The 19,241-nt window shown below is 34.0% G+C and overlaps 2 protein-coding genes across 2 annotated transcripts; both read right to left on the reverse strand.

The window, feature by feature from the left end:
• Positions 1-567: 567 nt before the first annotated feature.
• LOC126717478 (uncharacterized) lies at positions 568-10,742 on the reverse strand. The gene is made up of 9 exons (XM_050419218.1): positions 10,335-10,742; positions 8,216-8,485; positions 7,083-7,209; positions 3,590-3,651; positions 3,251-3,481; positions 2,143-2,264; positions 1,764-1,902; positions 1,263-1,459; positions 568-1,019 (listed from the first exon to the last, which is right to left on the reverse strand). The coding sequence occupies exons 1-8, from the start codon at positions 10,677-10,679 to the stop codon at positions 1,298-1,300; spliced, it is 1,458 nt and encodes a 485-aa protein (XP_050275175.1). The 5' UTR covers positions 10,680-10,742; the 3' UTR covers positions 568-1,019; positions 1,263-1,297.
• A 3,273-nt stretch (positions 10,743-14,015) lies between these two features.
• LOC126717479 (protein WVD2-like 2) lies at positions 14,016-18,832 on the reverse strand. Its single transcript, XM_050419220.1, has 7 exons — positions 18,662-18,832; positions 16,295-16,781; positions 15,659-15,747; positions 15,454-15,547; positions 15,265-15,336; positions 15,008-15,118; positions 14,016-14,547 (listed from the first exon to the last, which is right to left on the reverse strand). The coding sequence occupies exons 2-7, from the start codon at positions 16,775-16,777 to the stop codon at positions 14,239-14,241; spliced, it is 1,158 nt and encodes a 385-aa protein (XP_050275177.1). The 5' UTR covers positions 16,778-16,781; positions 18,662-18,832; the 3' UTR covers positions 14,016-14,238.
• Positions 18,833-19,241: the final 409 nt, after the last annotated feature.

Consider the following 19,241-nt stretch of genomic DNA (forward strand, 5'->3'; position numbering starts at 1 on the left):
AAAAGGTGACAAAAGATATATTTATGTCTCCAGTCACCTACAACTGTAAGATATGAACTAAATCATATGATGGGTTTCAGTCTACATTTGCAAGACATCTAACTTGTTAAATAAGCCAATAAGTTACTGCTCAAATGGCACACCTCGTTAAGGGCAATGTGAAGGGAGAGATCATAGATTCAAAACCAGCCCGACATGTGTGCAATTTCCAATTAAAAAAACTTTGTAAAAACAAGCCTCCATTTGGGAAGCGAGTTTTGTGTTATCCAGCAGTGTTTTTTTTTTAGTGGATTTCGTGTACTGTTCACGGGACTCGCAAACTACCTTTTTCAAAAAAAACTTTAAAATTAGGTCTCATAACACTATTCATACATTTAAAAATTATTTTACTACAACATTTTTAATTTTCAATTTTCAGAAATAAGTAGTATCCAAACAGATCATAAGTCATCCTTTGAAAAGAAAATTTGAATTTGCATACCTCCATTTAAAACTTTTCCTTTAAAACTTTTCCACAACAGTATGTCAGAATCACATTGGCAGCATTCAACTAAAACAACTCATTCATTGAACTGAAAGGCTGAAATTGATGAGAATAAAAAATCTAAAATTTGATCATACAAAATCTGAAACGGTGTAACAGAGAGGTGCAAGGTTCAAATTCCCTCTCCCCTATTGCAACTATCAAAATCTCAAAAATAAAATAAATACATTATCATCACATCTACCAAAACTATCCAACAAAGTGCACACAATAATTCCATTTCATGCATTATTGAAGATCTTGAATAGCTTCCAATTCCATGCTTAAGTCTTGAAAATCTATTATTGGTAGAGTAGTCGGTGCCCTTGTGCCAGTCTAAGCTTCACATACTTGGGCTGGAATTTGGGAGAACTGAGATACTAATATCGTGATATCTCTTCCCCTGAACTCCAGATGTCTAAAATTTCCTTCAAGGAGCTGAGAAACCAATACACCTGGGGTGATGAGCTGCTGAGTAACAGATATTCCTCTAGCACTATAAAAATTATAGAGCAAAAACATCAGCATCATCCTTCACAACTGTTGTGACAGCAAAGAGCCTCAAAACTGCTAGTTAATCAAGTATATAATTCTAACAAAGTAATTTAACTGTCCATGAAATGTGTTACCATGTATCTGAGAACCTAAGAATACATGATTTTTTATTAGTTTTCTCTGATTTTATGCACAAGAAAAAAATAGCTTAAATCTGAAATTGCATTTGAGAAATCAAACTTACCAAAACTATAATAATTTTCATGGTCTAGTACAACTTCAAGAGGCAAGTTCATATGCCTGAGCCTCATTTGTTTGTTTTTCAGACTCCAATCCTGGAAATTGTCCAATATCATGTCCTCCAAGTGGTCGAAACTCATTCATTAAACCAACAGCAAACTCTTCAGGACGAGCTCCACCACCTTGGAAATAATCTGCCATCTGCATGGAAAAGACCAACCCTCGTGTGAATATTAAATATTTTGTTGATATTGTGTTTTACTTTAAACTATTTAGACCTTCAATGAAAACAAAACCACAACTTTTACAGTTTTATAGACTTTTTAGTTCAGCTACAGAAAGATAGTGTTTACTGGATTAGGAGAATATGGGTTGACACCATGGTCAACTTTTTCGAGTTTGTAGTTATATAAGCAACTACAAACCAATAACCAATATAAAACAAATCCCATAAAAAATTAGTAAAATAAAATAAAAACAAATAGAGAACTAAAGTGGCGCTTACATGATTGGCAAGAGCCATTCCACTCAAGGCTGCTGATTCTAAACTTGAACCAAGTAACCAATCACCACATATACCAGCTCTTCCCTGAGGATCAAAGATGCAGGGGATGCCAGGTGTATTAGTTGGAAGAGCTGCACCCCTGTGATACTCCAGAAGATAGGACAAACTCCCAGTCATTACAGAAAACTTTATCCCACTTTTAGTTTTTAAATAAAAGAAAACAAAATTTTCTTCAAGCATTCATTATAAAGAACCAAAATGAAAATTTCCAATGGATAAATCCCAAAGGCAAACCCTTCCTGAAAAACAAGTTGGTTGTGATGATTCCAATGAAAAAATATAATGTATTCACAAGTGATAATGCAGAGAGGTTCCTTACCATAACTGAACACGGGTATAGAATGGTTTCTGAAGTGATTCTTTTGGTAACCCAAGCGCAGCTTCAACACCCCCAAGCATGCCTGCCTTCACCTTCTCTGCTGTTGCATTTGGGATGTTTTCCTGGTAATAAAAATTGTTCAATAAATTGACCCAAAAAAAATCCACATATACCTAAAAATATGGACAGTTGCATACATGATTCAACAAGATACACAAGCATAGAAAATTTTTTACTACCATCATTTTACACAATTTCTTGCTTCTAAAATTTTAGAAATATGGTAAACACCATTTAGGCTTTTACTATTTTATTATGCATGGCAGAATTTATAAGACTTGCAAGTGATGTGAAGCAATATATTATAAAATTAATAGTATGAAGCCATTTTATACATATTATGGGAATTTAACTGACAACAGAACTATGGGGTTATACGTAAAAATTAGGTCTCCATAAGCATCAATCTCTAAAATTTACTTTAAAAGGGGATAATTACAATCACCACTCACATAGGTACCCTGTGGAGTCTCCGATTTTATTTTCGAAGTTTGAATTTCTGATTTTCTAGATTTCACTTTGAAAATCTAGAATTTAATATTGTTGATAATATTATGGTAATTGTGGCTTGATGTCCTGCTTCTAACCTATTAAAAAAGGCTCCAAGAATGGTTTGAAGCAATGCAATTTGAATAAAAAATCTATGTATAGATATGTTTCTAAGCTTGGTGGTGATTCCAAGCACCCTTAGGTGGTGAAGCTTAAGATTTCAAGAAAATTCTAAAAGCAATTTTTAGGTGCCGAAGCATAGGATTTGTCCTGTTCTTCATTCCTTTTCTCTTATTTCTATTTTCCACCCTTTGTCCTGCATCAGGATAAAAGCTTGTCCAATTAACAAAGTCTACATGTACAAATGCACATAACTCATGATTGCCGTGTTTAAACAAGTTGGTGTTGGCCAAATGAACTCTTTTCTACCAGTACTCCCTATCTATTGTCACGTTTGCTAAAGCCCTAGTCAAAAACCAGAATCTTCAAGACTTTTATCCCTATAAGTTCTGTTAATGATCCAAAACGTTTGCCCACACATGTTCAACTTAGTACTGACCTGTGGAACCTTGTTCCGCTTTCCATAAGCTGCAGTACTAAGAAAGGTCCAACAGTGAGGGCCACTGCTTTGGGAATGCAGAAGTTTCTTGGTATTGTTTGCCATCCATGAGACAGAATCAACCCCTTTGACAAAAGCTCCTTCAAAAGGAGATGAAGCTGCACCACCTGGGATAGGAAGAGGGTCCTTAAATGCTGCAAGGAGGGCCCATATAGAACTTAATTCCAGCCTCTAGCAACACAGACAGCATTAAATGAGCAACAATCTGAGATAAGCAAATAAAGTGGAGAATATAGCAGATTGCATCAAATAAACTGAACTGAGAAGTTCTGGGTATACCTTCATCTGTCTTGCAATTAGTGGCAAGCCTGACGATGCAAGCAAGCGATTTGCACACTTTCCTGTTGTTGACACAAAGTAATATTAAAACAAACCCAAGTCACTGATCAAACAAAATATCAAACTACACTGACATTATTTTAGAATGTTCCGTTTTCTTTTATAGGTAAGTAAGAAATTTTATAACTACGCGCAAAAAAAAGGGACAGAACCCAAGTACGCAGTAAGTATACATGAGATACACCCAAAAAATCATCAAAAAAATACAAAAATCACGAAACCCAGGCAAATTAGAAAAATGACTACTCAAAGCAGCCATCCAAATCTACATAGCAAGTAAAAATATCATTTGCAGCTCCAATGCAGATTGTTCAATTCCTTCAAATAGTCCACATTATACAAAAATGAATTGTATTCCAAATATCTGGACTTCGATGTCTTCCAAATCACCCCTTCAAGTTATCCAACAAATCAACTACCCTCTTAGGCATAACCCTATCCCAAATAAACACAAGACCAATGACCAAAATTCTTGAGCGATATCACAATGGAGAAGCAAGTGATCTATGGACTCCCCATTATTTTGCACATGCAGCACCACTCCTCCACAATTAAATTTCTCCTTTGTAACTTATCTATTGTGAGAATCTTTTGCAGTGCAGCTGACCATGTGAAGAATGCCACTTTGGTGGGGACCTTAACCCTCCAAATACTTTTCCAAGGAAAAGTTTGAGCATTTCCAGCATGCAACGCTCTGTAAAAGGACTTTACCTCAAACATACGGCTTCTTGTTGGAATCCAGCAGATCTTCTTCTTCTCTTCTTATCATTATAGAGTTGATGAAATTAAGGAAACTTGTTAGAACTTCTAACTCCAAATCATTTTAAGCTCTAATAACGGAATATACCAATGAATAATGCCATCAGTCCACCACATAAGCCACTTTAAATTGTGGAATTCTATACAAATCTGGAAATGGCCCCTTTAGAACCACATCTCTGCACCACAATTCATGCCAAAAGAAAATATTAATGCCATTACCAACCTCAAATCTGACCGATCCAGAGAAATTTTCCCAACCACTTCTAATATGCTTTGAAAGGTTTATACCATATGTTCCACTTCTACCCACAAGCAGCAACCACTCCACTCACTTCCATATTTTTGATCCATTATTTTCCTCCATAAAACACTGTTATGCCAAAGCCTTCTCATTAGTTTGCTGATTTTTTCTTTTGTCTTTTCCTTCTTATTCCTTTTTGTCCTTTTTATTTTCTTGAACTGCCTGGTCTTCTGCCCGTATACGAGGGCACCTTTGTATTTTTTTTTTTCTTTTGCATTTTATTGAAGTTATTTACCAATCGTAAAAGAAAAAGAAAAAATAACATACTACTTATGCCTAATATTCCATATTTAATTGGTTCACAATTTTTTCCAATTAACAATATGGAACATAAACTTGTCACCTATACCACACCTAAGAAAATCCCATTGTAATCCTCAATACTATTAGCAATGCTAATGGGAATAACAAATAAAGAGAAAAAAAAAATATGTTTGCAAAGTCAACAACATTCTCTTTATCAATATAAGTTTACTTCCCTTTTTTTTTCAGGTATGCAGTTTACCTTCCTCTGAAAGGTGAACCTTCTTCCTTCCCACTAATCTCCCCTCCACCTTCTCAAGAACGCAATCTGATATTGCTCTTGATCTAAATTTAGAACCCCAGACAAACCCAAGTATCTCATGGGAAATTTGAAACCTTATAGTCGAATCTAAGTAAATTTTTCATTTTTTCAACATCGGGTACAATACCAACAGGTATCAATTCAGATTTCACCAGGCTAATCATTCATCCAGAAACTACTTCAAAGCACAGCACACATTTCAAGTACCTAAGCTGTTCCAGGCATTCCCACCCAAAAAAAATCAAAGTATTGTACCAAAATAAGAGGTGAGAAACCATCAACAGATCACATGTTCTACTTCCCACTGTGAAACCAGCAAGATGCTGTCCTGAATTTCACAAGATACTGCCTTGCCACTGCTCTTACCAATAACTTACTCAGTGCCTCCATCGCTATCATCAATAACAATTGTGACAATGGATCACCTTAACACAAACCTCGAGGACTATAAAAAATTCCACTCAAGCTGCCATTAACTAGAATAAAAAACCTAATTGTGGAAATGCAGTCCATTTCTCTCCAAAGCCGCACCGTTTTAGCATGTGAATCAGAAAGTTACAATTAATAAGGTTGTAGACTTTCTTCAGATCAAACTAACATAACAGCTCAAGGATGCCCAATATCATTCTACTGTCAATACATTCATTGGCAATGAGGACAAATTCAAAATCTACCTCCCTTTGATAAAAGCATTTCAAAATTGGGCAAACAGCAACCAGTTAACAAGCACCCTAGGGATTATTTTATATACACTACCAATGAGACTAATATGCCTGTATTCCTTCACATCTAGAGCACAGCCTTTTGGGGAATTAGTGCAATAAAGTAGCAATTAGGCTTCTCTCAAACATACCTTGGCGTTTGTCTCTCTACTCTAACCATAAGGCCCTAGCTAGGATAATATAAAAATCATAATAATTTTTCAGAGAACATCTAAGTTCCATGGTATGTGATTCCGTAGGAAGAACTCAAACTAGTGTAGATTAAGGGTTTAAGAAGAAATTTCAGCAACAAAACAAGATTATAACAAAGAAAAGATAATAGGATTAAATTTGTAATAAGCAGATATCAATTTCTAAGCTCAAAGAGCTCAAAAAAATTCAGATATCAAATTTCATAAAGTAGATGAGCAAAGGCTGCCTACAATGACTCAAAGAGAGACTATTTAAAAAAACTGTTAGTAACCCTAGAATCCTAATTCCCAAGTCTTTATATTTTATCTAACAATTAAATCATAATCATCCAATTTCATTAAAAGTCATGTGTTCATCACATGACCTCTTAATATGCTTAAAAGCATAATAATAACTAAAACATAACATAGAGATAGAAAGTACTAGTCTTGTAGTAGCAACTAACTAAACAAAAATAGACTAATGGGCCTTCTTTCCTTTGGACTTAAATTCTCCTACATTAGTGTAGCATCCTCTACCTGGACCGCTCTCTGGAAAGAAACATTTGAGCTAGACAATAGTAACAAAGAGTATGGAAAATGGTATCCAACATTTAATGCGTTCAGACATTATCGCTAAATAGCAAACCATGGAGCATTTCTGGTAAAGACAAGCATAATCAGATATTCTTTTTGCCATCGCAGAAGCCAACTCTATTGCATATATATTAGACAATTGAGAATTCTAATACGTTTCAATTCTAGGAACAGAAACAGTGCACATAGATACAGTGTTTTTTAGGTAAGCCTTATGATGCAATAACAAGTATAGCAAAATATTAGAATCTTCATATAATGTGAAGATACTGCAGCAAAGGTAAAAATAAACTTAACAAGGGAGGCACTAAGTTACCATTATGTGCAATGACAATCGCATCAAACTGTCCCTGAGGTTTTCCGTTTTCACTCAAGTACCACATCCCATTAAATGGATCAAGTTTACTTATCCAGCAAGGTCTCACCACATTAACCAAAGAAGTCTGCCACAAAGTGTAAAATAATTTATTAGCTCATGGGCACAACAGAAGAAGCAAAGGGCTAAAACTAGAAGCGTATGAGAGAAGTTCTTCGGTTTTTTTTTTTTTTTTTTTTTTTTTTTTTTTTTTTTTGGTGCTGGAAAAAGAACCATAGTGTATTTTAAAAATGAAAACACAGATATAAAATCACAACAAATTTTGACATATTCAATTTCATATGAAGTCATGCTAAGTTTTCTTTTAAATTAAAATATATATATAAACAAGTTTTCTTATAAAATGGTACATACTTATCATAATCATAATTGAATGTTCAAGTCCTAACACGCATCCAAAGCATTATTTATATCTATGAGCAAGTAGCTTTTCCAATTTCATCCATTATAATATTGATGCCCATATACTAATCAATATTAGAACAACTAAGGACCTCTAAACATTTTTTTAATTACAATGTAAATTGATAGATGAGTTTTGCCAAACCAAATAAAAATAGCTCCTAGCCCCCTTCCCCCACCCCGGCAGGATAGAATGTTCTCTGAAATTGGATTGCAACCCTTTAGGATTATTCAATTGTTCACTAGAAATCTTCTTCTTTTTTCCCCTTTTTTATAAAGAAACATTCTTGATAAAAACTTTATTGATATAAAAAAGGAGTCACCCAAAGTATACAAAAAGTATATAAACAGAGACAAAACATTCAAGCACGCAAATTACAATGATCCATCAAATCACAAATTGAACAAAAAGAAAAAAAAAATCCCATAGCTGACAATCAATCTAAAAAAGTTCGAAAAAAGAAAAGCTTAAGATACGGCAGGTTCCTTTCAACATCCTCAAAACTTCTAGAATTATGCTCTCCCCATATACACCAAATCAGGCAATGGGGAACCACTTTCCAAATATCAACATAACGATGTCGACCTAATCTTTTCTTATAAAAGAAACCTAATATGACACCAAAATTATAAAATAAAATAACCAAGAAGGAAGAATAGAGGAAAATCACCTCAGACAGTAATGAGTCAGCAAGGGGGCGCATGCCATTAACACCTACATATCTTGGAGGTGAAGAAGGAAGTGAAACAAACTGACCACCTACGTCAAGCTTCCCAATTATACCCTGCCACTCTTGAACCAGACCTTTCTCCAACCAGCTATCCACCAACTCAGCAAACTGAGAATCACTCACTGTAAAGAACTGAGCCGCATGGTCAAATATCAATGGCTGAGGGTCAATTATTCTGGTTCCCATTCGTCCTCCCAAACCATGAATCCCCTAAATAATAAAATATTGTAAGAAACTCTGAAAACATGATCATCATCACTGAAATGAAGCACCTGAAAGTTAGTCTACTGAGAGAAACTTATATGTATCCAGGAAAAAAAAATACTGATATGATGTTTTCCTGACTTATTGTCCCTTCTTTGAAAGGTTGAAATCCATTCAATCAACATATTTTGAAAGGTTGAATCGATAAGTGGAATTCCTAACATGAACAGGAGTAAACAAATGAAAATAGTTGAGGTGCATAAGAAACTAAAACATTTTAAAGCCTTCTTTCCCCTTGTTTCTTTTAACCTTTCAGTGAAAACACAGTGGAGGAAGAATTTATAGAATAAAAATATAATTCTTCCATTTTTCACAAATGACATCCTAATACCCACCATACAATATAACTCCAGTTTCCATCTTGTTTTATCTCTTCCTAGGAATCTATGAAGTGCAAAAGATGATGATAATATTATGAAAAAAATTATTGCAATAATAAAATTTTAAAGAAAGAAAATTGAGTATCAAAACATATCCAAGAATATACTCTTGATTTGATTTGCTGGCAAAGTTAGTAAGAACATGGCAAATGGCACCTCCTCCTCCCCAATAAGAATGGGGTGGAAGGTAAAGAAGTGGATTAAAGACCATGAGTTGCTCGAGTAAATTACCAATTAAAAAATTTTAAAAGCACAAAATTTGAGTAAGAGAAACACTATTTTGGTTAGTTGGTGTTGTATGTGTAAGTCGGACGGGGAGATGGTGCCTCATTTGCTCTCACATTGCTCTTTTGCTAGAGAAATATGACAATGGTTTTTGGGCTAATTGGAGTTCAGTGGGTGATGCCCAAGGATGTGTAGGTTTACTAGCTTTGCTGGCAAGGCCATTTTGGAAGACATAGAAACAGCACAATGTGGTAAGTTATCCCTCATTTTTTGATGTGGTGTATTTGGCGTGAGAGAAATGCTCGAGTTTTTGAGGGTTGTGATTAAACAATACTAGAAGTGAAGTTACAGTTTTCTTTTTTTTGATAAAAGTGGTTTTCTGAACATTGATGGAATGGATGGTGGCAACAGGAGCATATCCTTCTTATATTGTATTAGAATTTATGGGTCATTGTAAGCTCAGAACTTAATTGTGCATTTATTTAGTATAACCCCTGTATGCTTGATGAATCAACTTTTTTTCTTTTTTTCTCATCAATAAAATTTATTATTTACCCAAAAAAAAATTACCAATTATGAAAAAGTTGACAAGAACACAACATTAAGTATTGACCTTTAGTGAACTGGTAGTTCAGCCAATGGAGTGCCTTGTCATTATACAAGAGACCAGGGATGGAGTCACGCCTATACCAAGGATTAGGAATGGTGTTTAGCGGGCAGAGAGAGGGCTACCTCTCAATGTGTAGCCCTTAGGCCCAATGGCCTTCCAATGTACTAAAAGGAAAGAAAATGAGAACAACAACACATTACACATATCAATAAATTCAGAACCACTCATCCTCATTCCCATATAAATTAATGAATGTAGACTAAACATAGATTGCTTACCATAAGATACAAACTTTCCTCAACATAACTACCTAGTCTTAGCAGGGTCAACTATATTGACTATTTGTTCTTGTTTTACCAAATTGAACATTTCAATAAACTGAAAATTTCCATTTTCCATTTTCTTCTATTTTCGCACACATTCTCAACAATGAAACAGTAAGTAATGCTGAAACTTTTTGAACTACACTCACCAATCCAACCAACCATCCTCTCTAACATTCAAAACCCACATCAAAATTCATAAAAACAAAAAAGACCCAGATGGCGAAAACAGCTAAAAAAGGAAGCAACTGACCAACCGTGTCGAAAACCGTGGACCGGACCCCTCTCTTCTCCAAATTCAAGGCACAAACCAGACCGGCCATCCCTCCGCCGATAATCGCGACGACGGGGTCGTCGGAGACGGGAGCAGTGAACACAACTTGCTCCTGGTTGAAGGTTTTCTTGAGACTAGACCTTCTGGAGGTACCATATGATGATTTCCTGCTGTTTTTGGAGGTGGGTCTTTTACTGGGCTGGGATGTGGTGCAGGTTAGGGTCAGGGTTTTGGGGAAGAAGGTGGTGAGGAATGAGGGTTTTAAGGGTTTTAGGGGTTTGGAAATGAGAGAAGAAGGAAAGGAGTGAATGGAGGATGAGGTGGGCATGGTTTTTTTTTGGAGGGAGAAGGAAATGGAGTGTGAGGATAAAAAGCTTTGGGTTTATCTACTCTCTACTCTCTAACCATACACACATGATGAACTATTTGACTATTTCACTGTTTTTTTTTGTTTTTTATTTTTTTTTCCTTTCCTTGAGATATTTCACTAGATTTAAAGAATTTAAGACTTTATTTTATGAGTAAAATACTATTTTGATCTCCAAGTTTTTTTAAAAATTTGTCTTTTATCCCCAAACAATTGAAAATGCTTCACCTTTTGTCCTAAAAGTTTAAAAATAAAAATAAAAATTTCATTTCTAAACTATTGAAAGAAGTTCTTTTTTATCCTCAATTTTTTGTCTCTAAATTATTGAAAAAAATTTCTACAAAGACGAAAAAATAATTTTTTAAAGTTTAGGATAGAAAAATAATTTTTTAGTAAAGTTTAGAAACCAAAATAATATTTTACCCTAATTTTATTATTTAGTTGCAACACAATGAGTATTTTTCAGTTTTAAGTTCAGGTTCAAAAACTATCATCTTTCAACTAAGGAAATTATTATTATTATTTTAAAATGTTAATTGTCACTTTTTAAATTCTTATTTAAATTATTAGTAATTTAATAAAATTTAATCCAATTATTTCTAAGTGAATAGATAAAATTTTAGAAATTTTTTGAAAAATGTTACCTCAATTATTTTAAAGAATCTTATTTCAACTCATTCATGAATCAAATCAAGATTAGTGTGGTAATATTGTATTGGTTTTTTTCAGAATATATATATGTGTGTATATTCCCATTATTTGAGAAATTTGTTTTGAAAATGTCATATATTTTAGTGTTCGTTTAGGAACCGCTTATTTTACTAAAATTGAAAACTTTTTGCTAAAAATACGGTAAATCTATAAGTTAACTGAAATAGTACAGTGAGACCCATAAATAATACTAAAAAGTACAGTGAAACCCATGAATAATTGCAAAAATAAGCTAAATAGTAAAATAAGTTGGCAAAAATATTCATGCCTAACACACACTTAGAAAATATGATGTTGTTGACTTTGACCATTCTGACAATCAACTATGTCAAAAAAATATGTTACTTAACATGGTTAGTCAAGCAATGAGTTGAACTCAAATCCAAGCTCAATCGGCACACAAGTACCCCTAATTTTAGTTGAAACAACTACAAACGCAATGGCTGACTCAATAAAAAAAAATTACAATTAATTTATTGTTTCTTTTTTTGCTGAGAATTAATATATTGTTTCAATGATTAAAAAATATAGGGAAATCATAGTGCATGCTAACAATGAGCAACCATTCCTTCCAATCTTCTCTTGTATAGCATAAACCAAGAAAGCAGTGAGTGACTCAATAGTCAATACCCTGGGCTCCTGTCCTGGCTAATTCCCCTAAAAAGAAGACAGCTACGTACGACAACACATGGGCCTCAAGCCTGGCTTAATGATCATGTGGGTTTTGAACGTACTGGGGCTGGGCTTGATGGGCTGGTAGATACTTGGGATAGTTATATTCCAACAGTATGTATTTTGGAAATAATGAGCCTAGCAAATTGTTGGACTTATTTGCTGAGCCTAATGACACGAGGATATACCCAGCTTAGGGGATTCGCAATTCGAGCAGTGGGAATTTATTTTTGGAGGGCTATATAAAAAATAAAAAATAAATAAAAAAAATTATGCGTATGAAATCTAAAATAGTAATGTATAATACTTCATTACTCAATATATGTTATAAACAACAACTAAATACATGTTAATATAGTAGTATATACTGTATATTTTAATCCAACTAATCAAGTACATTTATTTATAAATTATAATGTCCTACGGTATATAATATATTGATTATTATAATAACAAATAATATATTATAATTATTTTTAAAAAAAAAGTAAATGAAAAGTAAAGCAAAGAAGTCAAACACGAAGAAAATGAAAAATAAAGTAAAACAGGAGTACTTTACAGGAGTGAGGAGCCTACGGAAGTTTCAAGCTTGTCTTTCACTCTTTCTTGTCTAGTCTAGTCACGTAAAACTTTTACTTGTTATATTGTAAATACAAAACTGCAGCAGTGTGAAAAGGAAAGAACAAAAAAGAAAAAAGAAGAAGGCATACGCCAACGTAGAGAGAGAGAGAGTAACCTGTGAGAGCATTATGAGCAAAATGTTCTACAACTGTATGGGGGACTTGGTGATACAGTGAAGCAACAAAGCTTCTGACCTTTCGATTTTTCTACTGTTATGTGTTGGGATGAAAATTAGAATTTTTTCCCTTTTATTTTCTAAGGTAATTATTAAAATACCTATGTGTTCATTTTAAAGATGCTAAATGTTTAATTATAGTAATTTTATATATATATATATATATATATATATATATATGTTTATGGATTGTGTTCTATTTAAATAAAAGTTATGTTTATGCCCCCCTCGGTCCTCATGATGATCCACCACTATTTTTGAGACTGGGGTGCACCAGGGTAATGGTTTTTGTTGCTGAGAATGTATAGACTTTCCCACAAAATCTATAAACTTTCTGAAAAAATACTTTCCCACAGAATATACAAACATACCTACTAAATGTACAGGCTTTCCCATAGAATATACATACTTTTTTACAAAATGTAGAAATTTTTTCACAAATGTACATGAACATTAATAAATGAAATCAAATGGAATAAACCATTTAAGTGATAACCTAATGGTAATGACATCCTTTTGTGATGCCTGAATCCAGTGGTTCTAATATTCCCCCTTTACTATTAACCTATTTTAAAAAATATACATGTTATGAATTAATATTTTGATATAAATGTAAAGTCTTTTTTCTGAATTGAAAGGCTAAATGAGAAGTCATTTTTGAGAGTTAAGAGGAGGGGACTCATTAAACATGGCAGATTCATATTTGTGGACTTGTGGGACTATGTCTGGGTTAGTCCTACCTCCTGAAGATCAGGTAGGAGTAGGATCCATAAGGAACTCGGTTAAGACAAAAATGAATATAATGGAAGTAGGAAACAAAATGAGATCGCATATTCATTGCGGGGACCCCAGAAGTTATATGCATAATTAAACATGAAATAAAAGGCTGTTTCTTTGTTAGTTTTATATTTAGGACCTTTGGATGATTACTCCTTAAAAGCACGGTCCACGCAGATTCAGCTAGAACAAGAAAATATTCCGGCTTAATAATTGAGATAGACCATACCGTAGTCATCACAAAAACCAACTAGGCAACAACTCATTTAATGATGATAAAAGAGTAATATAATACAAGTAGAAGAATGTATAGAAGCAAGCAATTGAAACTAAATCCCCACTTGGTCCACATAATAATGGATGACTCTTTTTATATATAACATATGTACCAATATAGCTTACAAAACATATACAATTCACATTAACACAAGTCACTTAAAACAAGTCATTCCTGATGAAAGAAAACAGGAAATTTCTTTTTAGAACAACCATAAGGTAAACAAGGAAAATGAAGAATTTATCCCACTTGAAAGTTAGACAAAAAAAAGTTAAGACACAAATTCATTAATGAACAGTAATGTCTGCATTCATCTGCCCATTGATCTTAGGCAAATTTGTTTCTGTTGTCTCCTCTTCCTGCTTTGGACTCTCCTTGACTTTGTGATTGCCATCAGTGTTCCGGCCACTGATCTGACCCTTAGTTTTGGGAGTGCTCAAAGTAGCAGGCTCCTCTCTTTGACCACCAAGGCTATGACGCTGAGCCCGTCTGCATATACCCTCCTTTTCCTCATGAGACGAGTTGATTACTTCACTGCAGCTCTTTCTCCGTAATACACTGATTAGTTTTGGTGATTTGGGCCGAGTCAATGGCAACTGGTATCATATAAACAAAAGAGTATAAGATTTCTCGCTTGCTTCAAGAAAATATGTACAATAATACAGCACAGAAGCAGTAAAATAACAAGTATCACAAATGTGAAAAGGCACAAGATTTAAAGGAGTTTCAGCAGATTTTTGTTGTTGTGGGTAAGCAAGTTCAGCAGAAGGTTAACAATTTATAGACAGGGTTGGTCTGAAAGTGCCTAAAACACCAAAATTGTTGCAAATCAGTTCAAAGGATTAAGGAATTGTTGATCTTCAAATTTTGGACTAGGGCCACCTCTAATGGCATAGGTAAATCCTAGTCCTTGAACACAAATTAAATTCACTGTGATTCAATTTATCAGGCCCCATGATTTCTGTACAAATTCAGAAACCTTTTCCCAAGTCCATATACATCTGGAACTTAAGGGACAAGTAAAGAATTGGGGAAAGAAGAATTAAAAAACAGTACCTTCTTGAGTTCAGCCTTAGGTGGTGGGCCCTCATAGTAAAAACTAGGTACTGGTTTTGCCTTGATTACCAGGTTCTTTCTGAGTTGCTTGATAGCTGCTTCTTGCTCTTCCTAGAAACATTACAGTAGATTGTTTAAAGAAAGTGTGAAAACATCTTCATATGTGCAACAAGAAGCACATAAACACAAGAAGAGACCACCATGCAGCTGTACACACGCAAAATGGTACATCAAAGCTACTAAAAAATGAGACATACCTTGGTCCTTGCCTCGCATGCACTTTTCTCTGCCTCCAGAGCTTGGTGTTTCTCCTCTAACTTCATGTAAAACTAGATAAAGGAATGATAAACAAGATAAATGACATACTGGATTTGATACAAATGCATTGACTACAAAACGGATCAGCTGAGTATACATCGCAATTACTGGTTCAATCAAGAAAGTACCTCCTTCCGTTTCTCTGCACGCTGAGCACTTTTAAATGATGGAGCTGATCCAACAGTCACCCTAGATTTAACTGTTCGCACAGATGCAGCAGTACTAAGCACAGCTAAGGATAATCCAATTCCAAAAGGGCATATACCAATCCACCATGTAATATTGAAAATAATTCACTCAAATATGAGCTTTTTAAAGTCAAACAAAGGATACGAGGAAGCAACAGAACAACTATCTTCTTCATCGTGATACTTCTTTATATCAGATAGAAAGGGCTTCCTTAGTGACAGAGGTGAGTTTGGCTGAAAACAAATAGCAATTTTCAAAAATTAGAACCATATATAACTCCAAAAATATACACATGTTAGCAAACAAAATACATGATCTTGTCCAGTCTCTAACTGCACTTCATATGACAGAAGCAGCTAAGATTGCTGCCTTTTTTTCTAACCTCAAAACTTGACCCATTCAAATTGAAATGAAAAGGTATGCAAATTTCAGTCTTCATTGTAAACATAAAATGCTTAATGAGTATCTATACTACAAACGGGATCAAAAGTTATAACCAAAAGTAACAAATTGTACCAGTGTTCCTTCTAAACCACTTTAACCTTTTTCCTACAAAAATCTAACTCAAATAGGAAATAGACACTGGCTACTTTAGTTATAGCATATTCCATGCTGGGGTCTATGTTTGGTTTAGAATAAGAATAAAAATTGGTTTGAGTTTAGGCCACATCAATGGATTTGATTCTCATTGCATTTGTTGACTCAGAATTTGCCATCACAAGTTAAAGAAGGAATAGCAGGGTAATAAGATCACATGACCTTATTGAGGATTTCAATTACCTGTGAATTCTTTGTAGCTTGGGGGGAGTTTGTATTGTTGGCTTTCAGTGAAGAGGTCACACCATTACCAGCACTTTCAGCCACAACAGAACGCGTGCATGAACCACGCTTTTCAGTTGCCAGAGAAAATGGTTGTGGAACAGTGTGGGTGCGTACATTCCCATTAGCAGTAGATCTTGATGCAGGTGACCTTGACTTCTTTTCTATACTTGACTTCTGAGCCCCAGTTTTCTCTTTTTTTCCCTCAGGCACACTAGCATCAAGATTTGTGGTTTTAATACCTAGCACTTCTTGATTCTCATGATGTTGGTCAAAAACTGAGTTTTCTTCAGTGCATTCCTTCACCTCATAGTCCCTTGCTTCAATGCTGTCTTCAGATATTTTCGGAGACACATGAGCTTTATCATGAGAAAATCCATTTGTAGTCACTACAACACCATTTGGCTTCTTTTCCATGTGCTGATCTGTAAGCTCTCTCCCCATAAGACTGCATAAAAAAGTTATAGCGGGGCATCACAATGTGAAGGGGAGAAAAGAAAACCACACAAAATAATAGAGCAGTTCTGCCCATCTATAGTTTCAAATTTCAATACTTGTACGCTGTACAGAACCTTATCTCCAAATTAACAAATTAACAACTTCCCAACATGCCAAATTTGACAAAACACCATAACAACATCAAAGAATCTTTACTTTTCCACAGTAGAGCACGTAAAACTCCCATGCTTTTTAGATAGGTTATTGAAGGACTCTCTAACTCATGCACAATAGCATATGATTAGCATCTAAGAACTCATACAAACATATGACACTAAAAATAAAAGTAGAAAAAAAAAATTGAAAATTATCAAGAAACCTATGACATTAAAAAAAGACCACCTCAAAATAAGCAACTCAATTTACAACCATAAAGGCCCCCATTTTTTTTAATCAAAAAAAAAAAAATATATATATATATATATATATATGCACTAAAATTGTAAAATCAACAACCATAAATGATTACAAGAAGATGAAGCTCATATTTCAAACGTAGTTTTATTGACATAGAAAACTCCTGAGTCAAAAAACAAAGGAATTTAGTACTCTAACAAGGACGTGACATGCTTCCTATATTGTCAGTTCATTCCATATCACACCAAGCAACCCCAAAATTTAGAAGCAAGTGAAAGATCACCTCAAGAGACAAGTTTGAGATAGAAAGAATATGTGAATCTACATCTTAAGGCAAAGCAAAATTCTCACACAGATCTGGTAGGGTAAAAACCTTATTACAGCTTCAATATAGAAACTTTTGTGTATGCATAACGTACATGAGGTTGAGTAAATCTTAAATTTTAATGGAATTCTTAGTTTCTCTTCTTCATTTTTTTTTTTTTTTTTTTAATTTAAAACTTTATCCTATTCTTTTCACTTTGTTTCAACATGGAAAAAGGAAAAGGTAACATGGGTACCAGGAAGTATAATTCACAAGAAGAACCATAGAATCTCTTCTGTTTTTTGGTAAGTAGAATAAACACAGAATCATGTGGAAGCTCCCAAGGAAATTTCCATATTAAAAACAAAAGAGGAAGACAGAAACAAATCAGAAAAGAACATAAAAAATATTTTCTACAATCATAATCATGTTTATTGATAGGGAGTGAAAGAAAAAAAAAAGTAATTTCACAAAGAAGCATATATCCTAATTTACTCAGCCCAAATCCTCAACCCCCACCCACCCCCCCCCCCCCCAAAAAAAAAAAAAAACACGAAGAAAAAAAAAAAGCAAAATAACATAGAGAACAAACTTATGTCATATTAACATAAAAGATAGAGGGTGTTCAATTTGTAGAGAAAATTCAAAATAAGAATGAAAAATTTTATAGAGCACCCAAATGTTAAAGAAGCCTAATGAACCGACAAATTCAAGCAAAACACCACCTACCTTCTATGCAAAGCATTACAAAAATCTGCCATTTCTGAGCCAACAAGAGAAAAAACAAAAACAAAAAACAAAACCATAACTTTAAATAGCCGCTAAGACTCAAAAAATGAAATAAAATAAAGCAAAAGGCTTCATTTCTCACCTAAAGATTGGAACTTGAGCAAACCATCATAATTTTCTTATATAAGGGGAAAAAAAAAGTTGCCAAAGAGCAAAAAATAAAAACGAAAAAAAAAAACCCATTAGAGATTATATGCTTAAGAGAGAGAGTGAGAGAGAAAGAGAGCTTCATAGCTGAACTGAGAGCACCCAAACAAAAGAGATCGAGAAAAACAGCCACATTGCAAAAGAGAGTGAAAGAATACAAAGAGACATATGGAGATCAAAGAAACACAAACAATACCCAGAATTTGAAATATACGTGAGAGAGATTTGCTTACACTTTGTGGTCCGATCTGACAAGATCTTCTTCCTCCTTGTTCTTCTTCAACACCCTCTCTCTCTCTCTCTCTCTCTCTCTCTCTCTCTGTCTCTTCCTCTGTGTGAGAGAAAAAAGAACAAAGACAGAGAAAATGTTTTTGTATGATTTTCCTTTTGTATAGCTCAAAAACCTTTTTTTTATCTTACTATTTTTTTTATTTTTGGGTTTTAACTTATGTTTTTGAGGTTGTTGTTGGTTACTATATATTTAGCGGTTATTTTAGATTTTACTTTTAACGGTTGTGTTAATTTCTATTGGTTTTTTAAAAAAATAAATAAAATGTAGGTGTTTTTGTTTTTGGACGGAGAGAGAGGCTTGACGACGTTAGGCATTAAATAATAAAAAAAAAATTAAAAAGAAGAAGATACTTTTATAGATAAGGCTATTGGTCGTGGCACATGAGGGGTCCACCACACACGTAGGTTGCTGTAGGTTGTAACTATCTTGGACTATGTGGAAACTTTGGGTTTAGTTGTAGTTAATTAACTAAATCATTTTTGGACTTTAAATAATAAAAAAAAACAAATATTTTTTCGAGT

The sequence above is a fragment of the Quercus robur genome, chromosome 3, assembly GCF_932294415.1.
Source record: "Quercus robur chromosome 3, dhQueRobu3.1, whole genome shotgun sequence".
Lineage (NCBI taxonomy): Eukaryota > Viridiplantae > Streptophyta > Magnoliopsida > Fagales > Fagaceae > Quercus > Quercus robur.